The sequence below is a fragment of the Anastrepha obliqua genome, chromosome 5 (assembly GCF_027943255.1).
Source record: "Anastrepha obliqua isolate idAnaObli1 chromosome 5, idAnaObli1_1.0, whole genome shotgun sequence".
NCBI lineage: Eukaryota > Metazoa > Arthropoda > Insecta > Diptera > Tephritidae > Anastrepha > Anastrepha obliqua.
Window position 1 is genome coordinate 83879751 of NC_072896.1, and position 15115 is coordinate 83894865.

General features: G+C 33.4%; 1 protein-coding gene across 3 annotated transcripts in view; it reads right to left on the reverse strand.

The window, feature by feature from the left end:
- The window catches only part of LOC129247490 (ATP-binding cassette subfamily G member 4), a 61745-nt gene that overhangs the window by 9127 nt on the left and 37503 nt on the right, over positions 1–15115 (reverse strand). For all 3 annotated transcript variants that reach the window (XM_054886629.1, XM_054886630.1, XM_054886631.1), the window contains exons 2-5: positions 10057–10742; positions 4315–4432; positions 4005–4194; positions 3789–3934 (exon numbers count right to left, since the gene is read on the reverse strand). In XM_054886629.1, coding sequence (XP_054742604.1) covers positions 3789–3934; positions 4005–4194; positions 4315–4432; positions 10057–10300 — 698 coding nt within the window. In that variant the 5' untranslated portion in view covers positions 10301–10742. The remainder of the gene's footprint in view (positions 1–3788; positions 3935–4004; positions 4195–4314; positions 4433–10056; positions 10743–15115) is intronic.

Consider the following 15115-nt stretch of genomic DNA (forward strand, 5'->3'; position numbering starts at 1 on the left):
TGGCGTATGCCGATGATATTGACATCATCGGCCTTAACAACCGCGCTGTTAGTTCTGCCTTCTCCAAACTGGATAAAGAGGCAAAGCGAATGGGTTTGGTGGTGAACGAGGACAAAACGAAGTACCTCCTGTCTTCAAACAAACAGTCGGCGCACTCGCGTATCGGCACCTACGTCACTGTTGACAGTTATAATTTTGAGGTTGTAAAAGACTTCGTGTATTTAGGAACCAGCATTAACACCGATAACAATGTCAGCCTTGAAATCCAACGTAGAATCTCTCTTGCCAACAAGTGCTACTTTGGACTAAGTAGGCAATTGAGCAGTAAAGTCCTCTCTCGACGAACAAAACTAACACTCTACAAGACGCTCATCATGCCCGTCCTAACGTATGGCGCAGAAGCTTGGACGATGACAACATCCGATGAAGCGACGCTTGGAGTGTTAGAGAGAAAGTTTCTGCGTAAGATTTTTGGACCTTTGCACGTTGGCAACGGCGAATATCGTAGACGATGGAACGATGAGCTGTATGAGCTTTACGACGACATAGACATAGCGCAGCGAATAAAGATCCAGCGGCTTCGTTGGCTGGGTCATGTCGTCCGAATGGATACAAACGCTCCGGCTTTGAAAGTATTCGATGCGGTACCAGCTGGTGGTAGCAGAGAAAGAGGAAGGCCTCCTTTGCGATGGAAAGATCAGGCGGAGAAGGACTTGGCTTCACTTGGTGTGTCCAATTGGCGCCAGTTAGCACGAGAAAGAAACGACTGGCGCGCTTTGTTAATATCGGCCAAAATCGCGTAAGCGGTTATCGCGCCAATTAAGAAGAAGAAGAACATTTGTTTTATTTACGGGTTCAGAATTATTGGAAAATTTGTTGGGTTTTGTAATTTGTGAAATTTTCTTTGTTAAAGTTTATTTTTGTTTTGTGAAAAATTTTTCTTAAAAATGTTTTTTTTGGAAATGTGTTTTGGAAATTTGTTTTTGTAATTCGACAATTCTGTTTGTTAAAGTATATTTTTTAGAAAAAAAGTACAATTAAAACAATTGGTTTTGTAAATTTGTTTTGGAATTTTTATTTGGAATTTTGTTTACTATATTAGATTTTTGGGAAAATCGTAGTATTTTCCAGCCTACATTTTTTTTATTTACGGGTTCCATAGTTTTTGGAAAATTTGTTGGGTTTTTTAATTTGTGACAATTTTGTTTGCTTAATTACACAGGCCTGCGAAATTTAACTTTTTTCAGTTTCTAGAATGGCTGTACTTGTTTCTTGTAGTTTTTTGTGCGCTGAAAACGAATCTGACCTTCAAAATGCTCCATAAAGTCAGGATTTTTGGTAAATGAAGCCTAAAAGGTCAAAAAATGGCCATTTTAGCCATTTTTGATAATTTTTTTTGGGATAGAAATTTTTTTTTTCAATTTTCGACGAAAAGGTCGCATAGTACAACTCTTTAGCTTTAAAACCCATTTTTTTAAATTATTGTACGATTTTTTAAAAAAAACTTATGACATTTTGAAATTAACAGTTTCAGTTACGCCAATAGACGTTATACCCAACGTATACGTACATTTGATATGCATTGGCTAATATGATCCGTGCACGTCATTGTAAAGATCAGATTAGTAACCACGGATCAGAATTTCTATTTAGTTGCCCCCAATTTAATTGACAATAGATAATCAAGATCAAAAGGCGGAGACGATAAAGGATGTTTCCTTTTTTGCATGATTGAAAATTATCGTTACACGGAAGCAGGGCATGGTTAGTGTCCAATTTGGTTCATCTTCTTTAATAATTTACTTTACGCCAAGAGCAAATTGTCTATCAAGTTTTGTTTACTTATCGCACTTTTCACTCGGACTATCTTACACATGAACTCATGGATGGATAGGCAAATCGATTCCTCCCGTCATTCTGAATACCTTAGTATTTATTGGTTTTCATCTATCTCGAAAATGTCAAACTGTTTAGAAGCACTTAATGAGTGTTAGTAAGACCGCGTTCATATACGGAAACATTTGTTTCTGCAACTCGGTCTAATGAAACTTTCTTCAAAAAGAGTTGGCAAAGATAGTGATTTAATATGTATCCGTTCTATGAGGTATAACCTTAGGCTTAGCGAATCCGTAGAGATTAGTGGTGGCCTGTCTGACAGGCAACATGGTTTTAGAAGTGGCAGATCTACCTTAGGAGCCATCTAAGATGTAATAGCTAGCGTAGAACATGTCCAGGCAGGTAATTGATACTCCAAACGCTTAGTAGTACTAGCCACTCTAGACATTAGAAATGCTTTTAACAGTCTAAGCTGGGAAGATGCAATTGAAGCCCTAAAGGTAAAATTCTAGATCCCGAATAATCTACTGAAGATTATTCGTAGCTATCTGAGCAACCACATGCTCTTATACGAAACGCGAGAAGGATGTAGACTAAACAAATTACAGCAGGTGCGGCCCAAGGATCAATACTCGGACCTGAACTTTGGAATATAAGCTACGATGAAATCCTTCGCATTAAGATTCCTGAAGGTGTGCACTTAGTGGGGTACGCAGATGGCATCGCAGCTGTAATAATCGCTCGAAACACCGACGAAGCCAAAAGGAAGGTAAATCAGGTGATGATTCGAGTTCAGACATGGCTAGAGGACCATGGATTAAAGCTGGCCACAGAAAAAACAGAGCCAACAGATGTATCCCATTAGAAGTAGATATTCAAGTACTCGATGCCACTTTATCAACAAAAAGAGTGGTCAAATACATAGGAGTGCAATTAGAGCTGCCAAACCTTGCAGCGGCATGTTAAGTAAGCTCATGGCAAACCATGGAGATCCAACGCAGAACAAGTGAACACTTTTCATGGAGACGACGAACTCGGTTCTTTTATACGGATGCGTAATATGGGCAGATTCGCTAAGGGTGCAATGCCGGCGGAAAACTCTGTAATCTGTGCAACGCACCTGCGCTCTCAGAGTGTCTTCGTCATTCAGAACAGTATCTGAAGCAGCGGTTTTAGTTATAAGCGGAACCATCCCTATAGATATTCTAACACAAGAGCGCAAACGAAGATGGGAGGCAAAAAACACAGGAATCCCAGTACCATGCTTCTCTGATATTAGTCAGTCAAAATGGAGCTCTGAGCGGTACGGTAGATGGACGGCGAGACTAATACCCAATCTAAAAAAGTGGGTAAAAAGAAATCACGGTGAGGTTAACTATTACCTCACACAGTTTTGTCCGGACATGGGTCCTTTCGCAAGTATTTGTGGCGAATGGGAAAAGTGAGCCTACCAAATTGCATATATAGAGATATTGAGTATGATGATGCGGCCCACACCTTCTTTAAATGCGAGAGGTGGAACATAGAGAGAACAGCTCTACAACGAGCTATTGGTGTATTTACACCTGAAGAAGTGATCGTGATAGGCGAAGAAAAATGGAATTCCGTCGCGAGTTTCGTGGAGGATACTATCCGAAAAAAGAAGCGTGAAATGGAAACTTATGTTGAAGAGTATTGAGCATAGGTTTCTTAAAACATCGCTGCGAAAGAATTTAAACCAACCTCACCGCCAAACAAAAAAAAAACAAAAAATTTAGGTATAACCATACTCGTTGGGGCAAATCTTGTTCGATTACTTTGTTGTTGCTTTTACATGCAAATTTTTCGTCAAGCGAGCGGAGCCAAAACATAGGGAGCAGAGACGTGGCGAATCGAAGGCACTTATTATGTACCAGCGTCTTTCACCACTGCATTCGTGTATTAAATATTAAATTAAAAACTGATCAACTTACGTCGTGGGCTCATCGAGAAATAATACCGGTGGATTATTCACCAATTCCAATGCTATGCATAAACGTTTCTTTTCGCCACCTGACAGCCGCATTGTACTGGTATTTTCCGCTTTCTTTAAACCCAACATTCTGAGTATTTCATCGATCTGAAAGTGATTCCATTCACTATATATTTATATTTATTTGATGCAAAAGTTATAATCATCTCCAACTCACCACTTCCAGTTTTTGCTCGTTATTCAATTCGTTGCCCAACTTCAGATTGGCGGCCAACAACATCGCCTCCAACACAGTGAAATGTGGATCCAGTATGTCGTTTTGCATGATATAGCGTGACATTTTGCGGAAAACTTTCATGTCGCGTGGACTATTATTGACAAGTATTTCACCCGATGTTTTCTTTGCGCTGCCGATAAATACATAAATTATTAATTTACAAATTAGTACCCAATAAAGCAGAATGCAAATGTATGTGTGGCAGGTGAAATCATGCTATGTAATTAAGTTAACATTGCCTGTTACATACCCATAGCCGGCTAGCAGATTCAATAGTGTTGTCTTCCCCGCCCCCGATGGTCCCATAATGGCAGTTAGCTCGTGCGCACGAAATTGCCCGTTGATGCTGCGCAGCAACTGTTTACGACCTTTGTGTTGCATGTGTTGTTGTTGTTGTTGTTGTTTTTACAAAGTCAATCGATGTGAATATGAAATATCGAAAAATAATTTATTGAAATATGCTAATTGCAATGCTGTTGCATTGTTGCAAGGGATAATAACAATAAGTAGTAAAGCGTGTAATTAAGGGGCGGTTAGCTATAAAATTAACCTTTTTTCATTTACGTGGCAGGGCAAAATTTTACGTTGATAAAACTGATAAAATAAATTTGCCATTCATATTCCGCAATTCCGCATAAATATAATAGTTCTGAGAATTTTCTTAGCAATAGCCGAAGGTGGAAGTGCATTAGGCTTATAAGTTTATAGTTAATTTTATGGTAATAATAAATTATACCTAAGCTGAATGCTGATTTGCTAATAAGTTCCACGAATTGGACAATTTCATATATTGCGGCGTAAAGTGGAACAACTGCCTACTAGTTTTTTTAAACGCTGTACAAAACTCTGCTCGACAGTTTTCAATGGCTTTTACTTCATTAGAAAGAGTAAACCTTTCCATCCCATTTGTGGGAAAATATCAAGTTGCACATCACGTGTAAGAGGAAAAGCTGTGCCAAGCACCTTATAAAGGGTGTAGGTGCCAATTGGTATTATTATTATTAAACCTTCCGATTCAATGTGAAATAAACTTAATTCAAATGGCTACCTTGGCTAGCGCTGGAGCAGCTCAACCGTTACCTATGATATTTCAGAAATACATATGAGCGGTTCCATGTCATGTGGGACATTGTCGTAAATTCTGCTGAAATAGATTTATTTGTAAGCTTAAGCATAAAAAGAAGCAAACTGATAGTATTTTGAAGAAATTTTACAATTTTGAGATTTTTAAAGTCAAATACTTTAATAAATGTTTTTAGCATTTTAATTTTTATTTTTTTAGGATAAAACATAATTTAAAAGAATTTTTCGGAAAGTTTTTTAATTTTCAAAAATTAAAAAAAAAATTGTTTTGGAACTTTTGTTTAATTTTTCAAAAAAAATTTTTTTTGTAAACTTTCTTTTATTCAATATGTTTGGACAAATCTTTTGTTTTCTGTAATTTGTGACAATTTCGTTTATTAGAGTTTATTTTTTATGATAAAATATATATTTAATATACTTAAAAAAATGTTTTGTTTGAAAACTTTTTTTATTTTATTTTTCAAAATGTTTCTAATTTGTAACAATTTGGTTTATTAGAGTAATCGCTGAGGTAAAAATGCATCTTATCTGAATTTATGGTTTTAAAAAATTTAATAATTTTGGCTAAAATTTATTTAAAATTTTTTTTTATTATTATATTAAATACAACCAAACAAACAAACAAAGTTTTCCTCTTTATAATATTAGTATAGATTTTTGTTTTTTTAAACTGGGACAATTTCGTTTGTAGAAAGTTATTGTTATTTGGAAAAATGGATACCTAAATTTATTTTTTTGGAACTTTAAAAAAAATTTTTAAATATATTAAAAAAAAATTTGAAATAAAAAAAATGAAATTGAAAATTAAAAATTTTTGTGGAAATTTTTCAGAATTTTTTGAATTTGAAAATGAAAAATTTTTTTGGAAATTTTTCAGAATTTTTTTTTGATGATAAAATATATTTACAAAAAAAAATATTTTGTTTGACAACTTTGTATGAAAACCTTTTTATTTTATTTTTCAAAATTTTTTCTAATTTGTAACAATTTGGTTTGTTAAAATAATCGCTGAGGTAAAAATGCATCTATGGTTTTAAAAAATTTAATAATTTTGGATAAAGTTTACTTAAATTTTTTTTTATTATTATACTAAAAATTTTTGTTTTTTGTAAATTGGGACATTCCGTTTTGTAGAAATTTATTGTTATTTGGAAAAAAAACACTTATATTAATTTTTTTTGGAACGTTAAAAAAAATTTTTAGGTTAAAAAAAATTTTGAAATAAAAAAAAAAAATTGAAATTGAAAATTAAAAATTTTTTTGGACATTTTTCAGAATTTTTTGAAATTAGAAATTAAAAAGTTTTTTGGAAATTTTTCAGAATTTTTTTTTGGAAGTTTTTTTTTTTGGGAAATTTCTTTTCGGAGGATTTATGCTTGGAAATTGTTTTTTTTGTGATTTGTAACAATTTTGTTTTAGGATAAAATATATTTACTCAAAACAAATGTTTTCTTGAATTTTTTATATATTTTTTTTCAACATTTTTAAAATTATTTTATTTGTTATTTGTGACAAGTCTAGTTTTGTTTACTAAACTATTCGCTGATATAAAACTGCATCTTATCCGAATATATTATTTGGAGTTTTTTAATTTTTAGAACTATTTTTTTTTTGTAATTCGGGTCATTTTTATTTGCTAAAAATGTACTTTATCCGAATATATGGCATTAAAAAATTTTAAAATTTTGAAATTTATTGAATAATGTTTGAATGTTAATAAAAAAAAAAAAAATATTTGGAAATTTTTTTATTCATATTTTTTGGACAAATTTGTTCGTTAAAGTTTATTTTTTAGGAAAAAAGTATACTTAAAATAATTTTTTTGCTTGAAAATTTAAAAAAAAATTTAAGAAACACACTAAACAAGGCTTGAATTCATTTTATTTGGGGATATATATGTATATATATATATATTATATATATATAATTGGCGCGTACACCTTGTTTGGATGTTTGGCCGAGCTCCTCCTCCTATTTGTGGTGTTCGTCTTGATATTGTTCCACAAAATGGAGGGACCTAGACTTTTAATCCGACTCCGAACGCCAGATATTTATATGAGGAGCTTTCTCATGGCAGAAATACACTCGGAGGTTTGCCATTGCCTGCAGAGGGGCGACCGCAATTAGAAAAATGTGTTTCTTTATTTTGATTTTCACCGAGATTCGAACCTACGTTCTCTCTGTGGATTCCGAATGGTAGTCACGCACCAACCCATTCGGCTACGGCGGCCGATGGGGATAAAGGGAAAACAATTTTGGACAAAAAGGTGTTAGTGTTATGTGAAATGAAATAATGTACCGCGGACGGAGCAGTGGATAGCATCTGGTATGATATCTAAATAAAACTATGCAAGTAGACTGACTGGGCGTAATCCACAATAAATGTGTCGGTAGTTATTACAGGTGCAAATCAGCAGTAAGTGGAGCACTAGTACTGATGGTCATTCCAAGTATATCTGAAGCATTTCGTGCTCTACATACATACATTCTGTCAATGCATAGCCATTGCCATATGAACACGTGCTTATGAGCATATGTATGTAGGCGTTACTTTTGCTGTCGCTACATTAGTAATCGCCTCAACTCAAATGTACGGCTATAGTTGAAACATTTTTGTTAACTTTTTTTTTTGCTAGAAATGGAACGTCATGAACAAAGACTGCACAAACAGGCTGACTAATGACTGGTTATTCATTTATATTCGTAATTGTGGAATAATTGTACGTTCCTCAAAGATAAAATCGCTGTAAAGCGTTTTGAGTACCTTAGACTGCCAATAATAGTGAAAATAAACAAATTGCTGGGTGGAGAAAGGAAATATTCTCAAATCCAAATCAACACCGTACTTAGATCATCTAGTGATGTCAGCAAATAGTCAATAATAGGACGACTTACTGTGCAATCTTTATATAAATACTTGAACTTCGGATAGTAGTAAGTGGGAAGGTACTGTAATAATTTATAAGAGATTATTATTATTCCTATTGCGAGTGTTCTATCAGCAATAGTTGTGGGTTCGGGCTTTAAAAGAATAATTCAAAAAATAACATGAAATAAATGTAAAAAAAAATTTAAATTAAAAATAGTCCATAAATAAAGCGTAAAATTAATTATTGGACTCACACTATGGCGGACTGTGTTGCTAAGTCCTCCGTTCGATCTCTATTAGTAACAAAATTGCCGCGGATGCAGCTAATAAGAAAAGAATCTTAGCCTAAACACCGTTTACCGCATGAACCTAGAACATTAAAACATTAGCACTCAGTCGCTGAAGCTGCACTAGTCTGAGGAGAATTCTGTGTAAAGTACCCTAATTAATAGTAAAATTTCTAACCAATTATTTCAAAAATAAAAAAATCCAAAAAAATTTCCATAACAATTTTTTCTTTCCAAAAATTGTTTTTTTAATTTCTTAATTTTGTTTTAAATCTCCAAACAAAAATTTTATTAACAAACGAAATTTTCAAAAACTACAATATGGCAATATCCAAAAGGAAAGCTCCCAAAATAAATATTGAAAAAAAAAAATTAAAAAGAAAAAAACAATTTCCAAAATAAAATTTCCTAAAAGGAACCAGAAACCAATTCCCAAAAAATTTTTTCTTCTAAAACATTTTTAATTTACAAAAAAAAATTATTATTAAGAAACAAAATTGTCATAAATTAGAAAAAAAAATTTCCAAAAAGAAATTGACCTAAATAAAAATTTACAAAAATTTTTTTTTAAATTTCTAAAAATTATCACGAATTGGAAAAAAATAGTTTCCAAAAAAAACTGTTTTGAACTTCTAAATTTTTTTAATTTCTAAACTTTGTTTTTAATTTCCAAAAAAAAGTTATTATTAACAAACAAAATAGTCACAAATTATAATAATATACAATATAACAATTTTCAAAAGTAAATTTCCCAAAATAAAAATTTACAAACAAATTTTTTTTGTTATGCCAAATTTTTTTTAGTTGCCAAAAAAAAAATTTTTTTTACCTAAAGTTTTTTTCCTAAACATTTTTTTTCAAATTATCGCAAAATAAAAAAATTATGAAAATGTTAAAAAGAATCGAAGATATTTTACTTGAAAAAACTCTATATCAAAATTTTCAATAATACATAAATCTCAAGAATGTAGAACTTTTGCAAAAAGTTTTCCAGTATAATTCCTGTTATTCTCAGGTTTACAAATGAAGAAATTTTTAAAAGAATTGATTACAATACCCAAAATACTTGGATCAGTTGACATTGAGTCGCTCCACATTTGCTAATAATCTTACTAATTGATGGCCTGACATAAACAGGTAAAGGAAGTTAAAATACAATTTTTTTTCTGAGAGTAAACTGCTTCCTTTGTATTTTTATTTACTCAGAAGAACTAATTTTATATGTAGTGATATTTTTTACGATAATCTGACGATTCATGTTCTTGATTGGCCGAGTTTAACAAAGCGCGCCAGTCGTTTCTTATTCGAGCTAACCGGCTCCAGTTGGACACTTCAAATGAAGGGCTAATCTGATTAGATTCGAGTTTTTCCTCTTTTAAAATATATTTGCTTTCTCAGATATAAATGAAAATATAAAAAGAAGTTTATTTGTTAAGATTTAATATTTAGAAATTTTTTTAAGCAGCAAATGTTAAACAAAAATTTATTTAATTCACATTTCGCATCACCGTTTTGCAAAAATTTCCATTGAAAACAAAAAGTCCTTACAAACAATAGAAATTAGGAAAATTTCCAGCAGAGACTTGTATGTCTATAATAAAAAAAAATTAAAAAAAATATATATAATAAAATTATAAAAAAAACCAATTATTATCTCCAGATTTGCTGCCTTGCCTTTGACTACTCTACACATAGGCGCATACTAATAATTTTCACATTAACTAACTGCACATTAAATACTTCGCCTACTCACCCTTTGTGTGGACATCTGGCACTTCGTACGTTAAGTCGCGAAACTCCAAATTAATCGCCGGCCAAGTTGGCAGATACTTTAGGCCATTGCATGAAATATTATCACCGTCGCAACCGTTATTATCGCCCAAATCGACACAAATCGCATTTATGTCGCTGCTGTAGTTGAGCGAAGTGCCGCTGGAGTGTGATTTGCCATAGCTGTTATAGGAATCACTGCACCCGGTGTCCGTTGTTGAATCCATCTTATTGTCGCTTGGCTGTGACTTGTCGGTGGCTGTGATTTAAGGTTGAAGTGACTGTAACGCCGCAAGCGTTAAGGTGGCGAACGCTTTTATGACTACGCTATTGTGGTTTGGTATTGTTATTGTAGTTGTTGCTGTTGTTTGATAGCTATGATTGCACTTTAATACGCGACTTCTTCTAAACCAGCTTGCACACTGCTGATATGCCTGTTGATTGTTGCACTATTGCGCTTGATATGATTGAGTACGAGCACATATGTATGCTTATACACACACTCACACACATTTACATATGTGACTTTTGTTGCTTATTGATAGTTGCCGACACTTTTCAATGCCTTGTCATAATTTCCTACAGCAACGTCGATTGCAGCGCGAATGGATTGCAGCACCCTGCTAGTTTCGCTTCGAAGTGACCTCTTTTGTTGTAATTGCTTATGTGCTAAAAAAAGAAGAAGCAGAAGAAACAATTCTGTATTGAAAACAGGAAAAATGCTATTCGCTGTTGAAGGAAATTGAGTTCTCATGCATTTATATTACTTTTCTAATTGCAGTCATTTAGTGTAAATGGAGGTCTTTGCCTCTCTTCTGAGGATATTAGTAATGCTTTAACTAAATTGAAATCATCCTCTCAAACTGATGCTGATGGACTTTCAGCAGTTTTGATAAAAAACTGTCCGGCCTTCGTCTATCCCCTGAAAATTATTTTCAACAAATCTTTATCGTCGGGGTGTTTCATTGACGCATGGAAACTCTCTTTCATTACGCCCTTCTTTAAGAGTGGCAATAAAAATGACGTTAGAAATTATAGACCTCTCTCTAAGCTGTCGACTATCTCCAAAATTTTTGAGCATGCGGTCTATGCAAAGCTGAGTTTTGCCGTTAAATCTTTAATTTACCCTAATCAGCATGGGTTTATTGCTAACAGATCTACAGTATCTAATCTGGCCGTTTTTAGTGAATACTGCATTGATTCTTTCTCCGCTGGCTTCCAGGTCGACTGTATTTACACCGACTTTTCGAAAGCCTTCGACAAAGTTTCTCATAGAATCTTAGTTAAAAAATTAGCTAGTCTTGGCTTTCATTCTACATTTCTGCAATGGATAAACTTTTATTTGAGCAATAGACGCTGTGTTGTAACAATCGATGGTATTTCATCTACTTCCTTTGCTGCCATCTCAGGTGTTCCGCAAGGAAGTATCTTGGGACCGCTTTTATTTGTGTTATTTATTAATGACATCAAAAGTTGTTTCACATTTGCTAAATTTTTACTTTATGCTGATGACCTTAAGATCTTCTCAGCGATCAAGACGCAAGAGGATGCCATTAAACTTCAAGCCGATATGAATAGGCTTTATTTCTGGTGCCAGAATTCACGACTTTCGCTGAAGTGCTTCCAAATATCTTACTCTAAAACATCTAATATTTTGTGCACTAAGTACAGGATCTCGGCATGTGTCCTGCAGTGTGTTAGTGAGTTTAAGGACCTTGGCGTCATCTTCGATAACAAATTCTCTTTTAATAACCATATAAATTATATTACTTCTAAATCTTTTTCGATGCTGGGCTTCGTCAGACGGAACGCCACTAAGTTCTCTGATCCCTATACCATTAAGTTACTGTATACATCTTTTGTTAGATCTCACTTAGAATATGCTGCTTTTATATGGAGACCTTGTAGTCAGCAAGCTATTAATAGAATCGAACGTGTGCAAAAAATATTTCTCAAATATGCCCTTCGGTCCCTGAATTTTACTGATCCCATGCCATCATATTCTGCTCGTCTCATGCTTATAAGTCTCAAGTCCTTAGAGATTCGTAGCACTATACTGTGTCTGTCTTTTACTCATAATATTATTACTGGAGTAATTGATAGTCCCTACTTATTGGAAAGAATTCGATTTAATGTTCCCCAGCGATCTCTTAGGAACTTCTACCCTTATTATGGGGGTAACTTTAAAACTACGTATGCCAGCAATGCTCCCATTACTCGTGCTTTACGGGAATTAAATGCCGTTCATAATGATGTTCTTCTTGATTTCTCGCTTTCAAGAACAGCACTTTTAAATCTTTTGAATTCTATATTATAGTTAGTTAGTAGCTAGTATAGTTTTTAAATACATATAATATATTTGTAGCTTAATCTAAGCAACTTTTGTATCATAGTCTGTAAGGATTGTAATTCATAGACTTAAATAAATAAATAAATAAATAAATAAATAAATAAATATCTGTGGAAGTGAAAGATTGCAAACCAGTGCTTTTGGCATACATGTAAAGAGTGATCAGTAGGGCGGGTCGATTTAAAAATCGCTCATTGCTCTGTGAAAATCGTATTCTAGGGATCAAAATAAGAAACTTTGCCGAAGGAACCAAACCTCTAAAACGAATTCTGATGTCCCCCAATTTGGGTCGAACAAAAAATCACACTTTGACCTATTTAGAGTGCTCCAATCGAGTCCAAATTTATGACCGACCCCCACTAACTTTGGACGGCCGATCCACCCATGCCAGTGGCACACCCCCTGGAACTCCCCTGGGGGGTTTCCCATACAATCATTTCAAAATATCACCAGTTTTGGCCTTAACATGAGAAAAGAAACTAAAAAGTTCGACCCAAATTGGGGGGCATCAGAAAACATTTATTTTGATCCTTAGAACATGATTTTCACAGAGCAATGGGCGATTTTTTTGCCTCCCCACAAATCGATCCGGCCTAGGGTTTCTTCTTCTTACTATCAAACTAAATACATTATTTTTTTCAGTATTGATTGACATTTCATTAGGGAAAGACTTTTACTACGAAAATCGACGTTGCTGACGACCTAATCGTCCTACCGAACGCACTATTCGGCAAACCAGCGGCCAAATTGAGAATAATTTTGCATTACTGAATGACACTAGACTGATAAGACCACGTACAGTCAGAAGTGAAAAGAATATTGCCGCTGTAAATCAGAGTTTTGCCGAAGATCCGGAAGAATCAATTCATCGCCGATCTCAACAACTTGTCCTAACTTATGGCACTACTTGGGCGATTTTACCAAAGATCTTGGTTTGAAAGGGTATAAAATCTAGGTAGTCCCAGATTTGAAGTTGGCTGATTTTTCCCAAGTGTCATAATTTCAGTCGCTGGTCTCTTGAAAAACTCGCCGAATTTTGTTCAGCGATGAGGCCTATTTCACAGTGCGACATCAAAAATCAAACCGCACCGGACCTTTTTTTTTTCTGAAAATATACCTATTCAATAGCAAAACCCTCGCTGGGTTTTTAAAAGTTAGCTCGATTTTTTTTTTTATAGCGTTTTGAAGTTTTATATTTTCATGAGATTTTGGAGTTTTACCTGTACGCTAAATTTGACTTATAAATCGACCTTTGTTTGATTTAATCGATTTATTTTGTCATAGCTTGATGCAGAAATTTCGTACATGTACAAATAAACTTATTTTGAGAAGAACCTATATCTCAATACGCAATTTTGAATACCAAAATTTCGAAAAATTGTATGTTTTTATCATTTTTTACTGTAATTATGAAAATAATTAAAATTTCTCACAATTTCTTCTAGCAAAAATGTTGCAAAATGTACTAAAAAAGTCATTTATAAGATAAAAACATAAAACTGAACTTTAAGTTTGTTATTTTCTAAAAGAATAAATTTTTAACAAGATTTTTCTTCATAAAAATAATTTTTTTATACTCTTCTTTAAATTTTTTTTTTAAATATCTAAAAACTCTGTAGGTAAAAATATTTAATAGATTAAGTAAAAAGAATATAGACTTGAATGCTTATAATTTTTTTTTATTTTTTTTTATTAAAATAAAGAATTTTTACGTACTAAAACCTTAGAGACGTATTGTTCACAAAATATTTAGCGCGTCAAATGTGTTTTAGGAGTTGTTATGCACGAACCTGATCTCGCAAGACTGCTGCGATCTTAGAACAGGTAAAATCGTTGGGAACAAATTTTGGAATTTCTAAAACAAACATTTCCTGATAAGACAGACTACAACCTTCTTTATACTTTTTATTTTGGAATGTGTGCTAGCCACTTTTCTATGTACTTAACAGGCTAAAAGTCTTGTGAGACCAATCTTGCTTTTCACTACTCACGACCACATTTTGTTACATCCAATATTCATTGGAAAACCGTATCTGGAAAAATACTAGCAAAAATAGAAAAATCTGAAAATGTGTATAACGGGTGGTTACGTATAAAATTATTTTCATAATTACAGTAAAAAATGGTAAAAACATACAATTTTTCGAAATTTTGGTATTCAAAATTGCGTATTGAGATATAGGTTCTTCTCAAAATAAGTTTATTTGTACATGTACGAAATTTCTGCATCAACCTATGACAAAATAAATCAATTAAATCAAACAAAGGTCGATTTATAAGTCAAATTTAGCGTACAGGTAAAACTCCAAAATCTCATGAAAATATAAAACTTCAAAACGCTATAAAAAAAAAAATCGAGCTAACTTTTAAAAACACAGCGAGGGTTTTGCTATTGAATAGGTATATTTTCAGAAAAAAAAGGTCCGGTGTGGTTTGATTTTGATGACCCCAAAATTGTCGCACAGTGTTTTTGGTTTGATGGCTATGTCAGTAAGCAAAATTGTCGTATTAGAGTTGAAGAGCCATTCAAGAACAGCTATTATATCCATTGAAAATAACCCTTTGGTATGCCAATGGATTCCTCCAATCCATCGGCCCATATTTCTTCAAAAGCGAGGCTGCTGCCAATGTAATAGTGAATGGCGAACGCAATCGCGCCATGATAAACGACTTTTTGATGTCGGAAATTGTA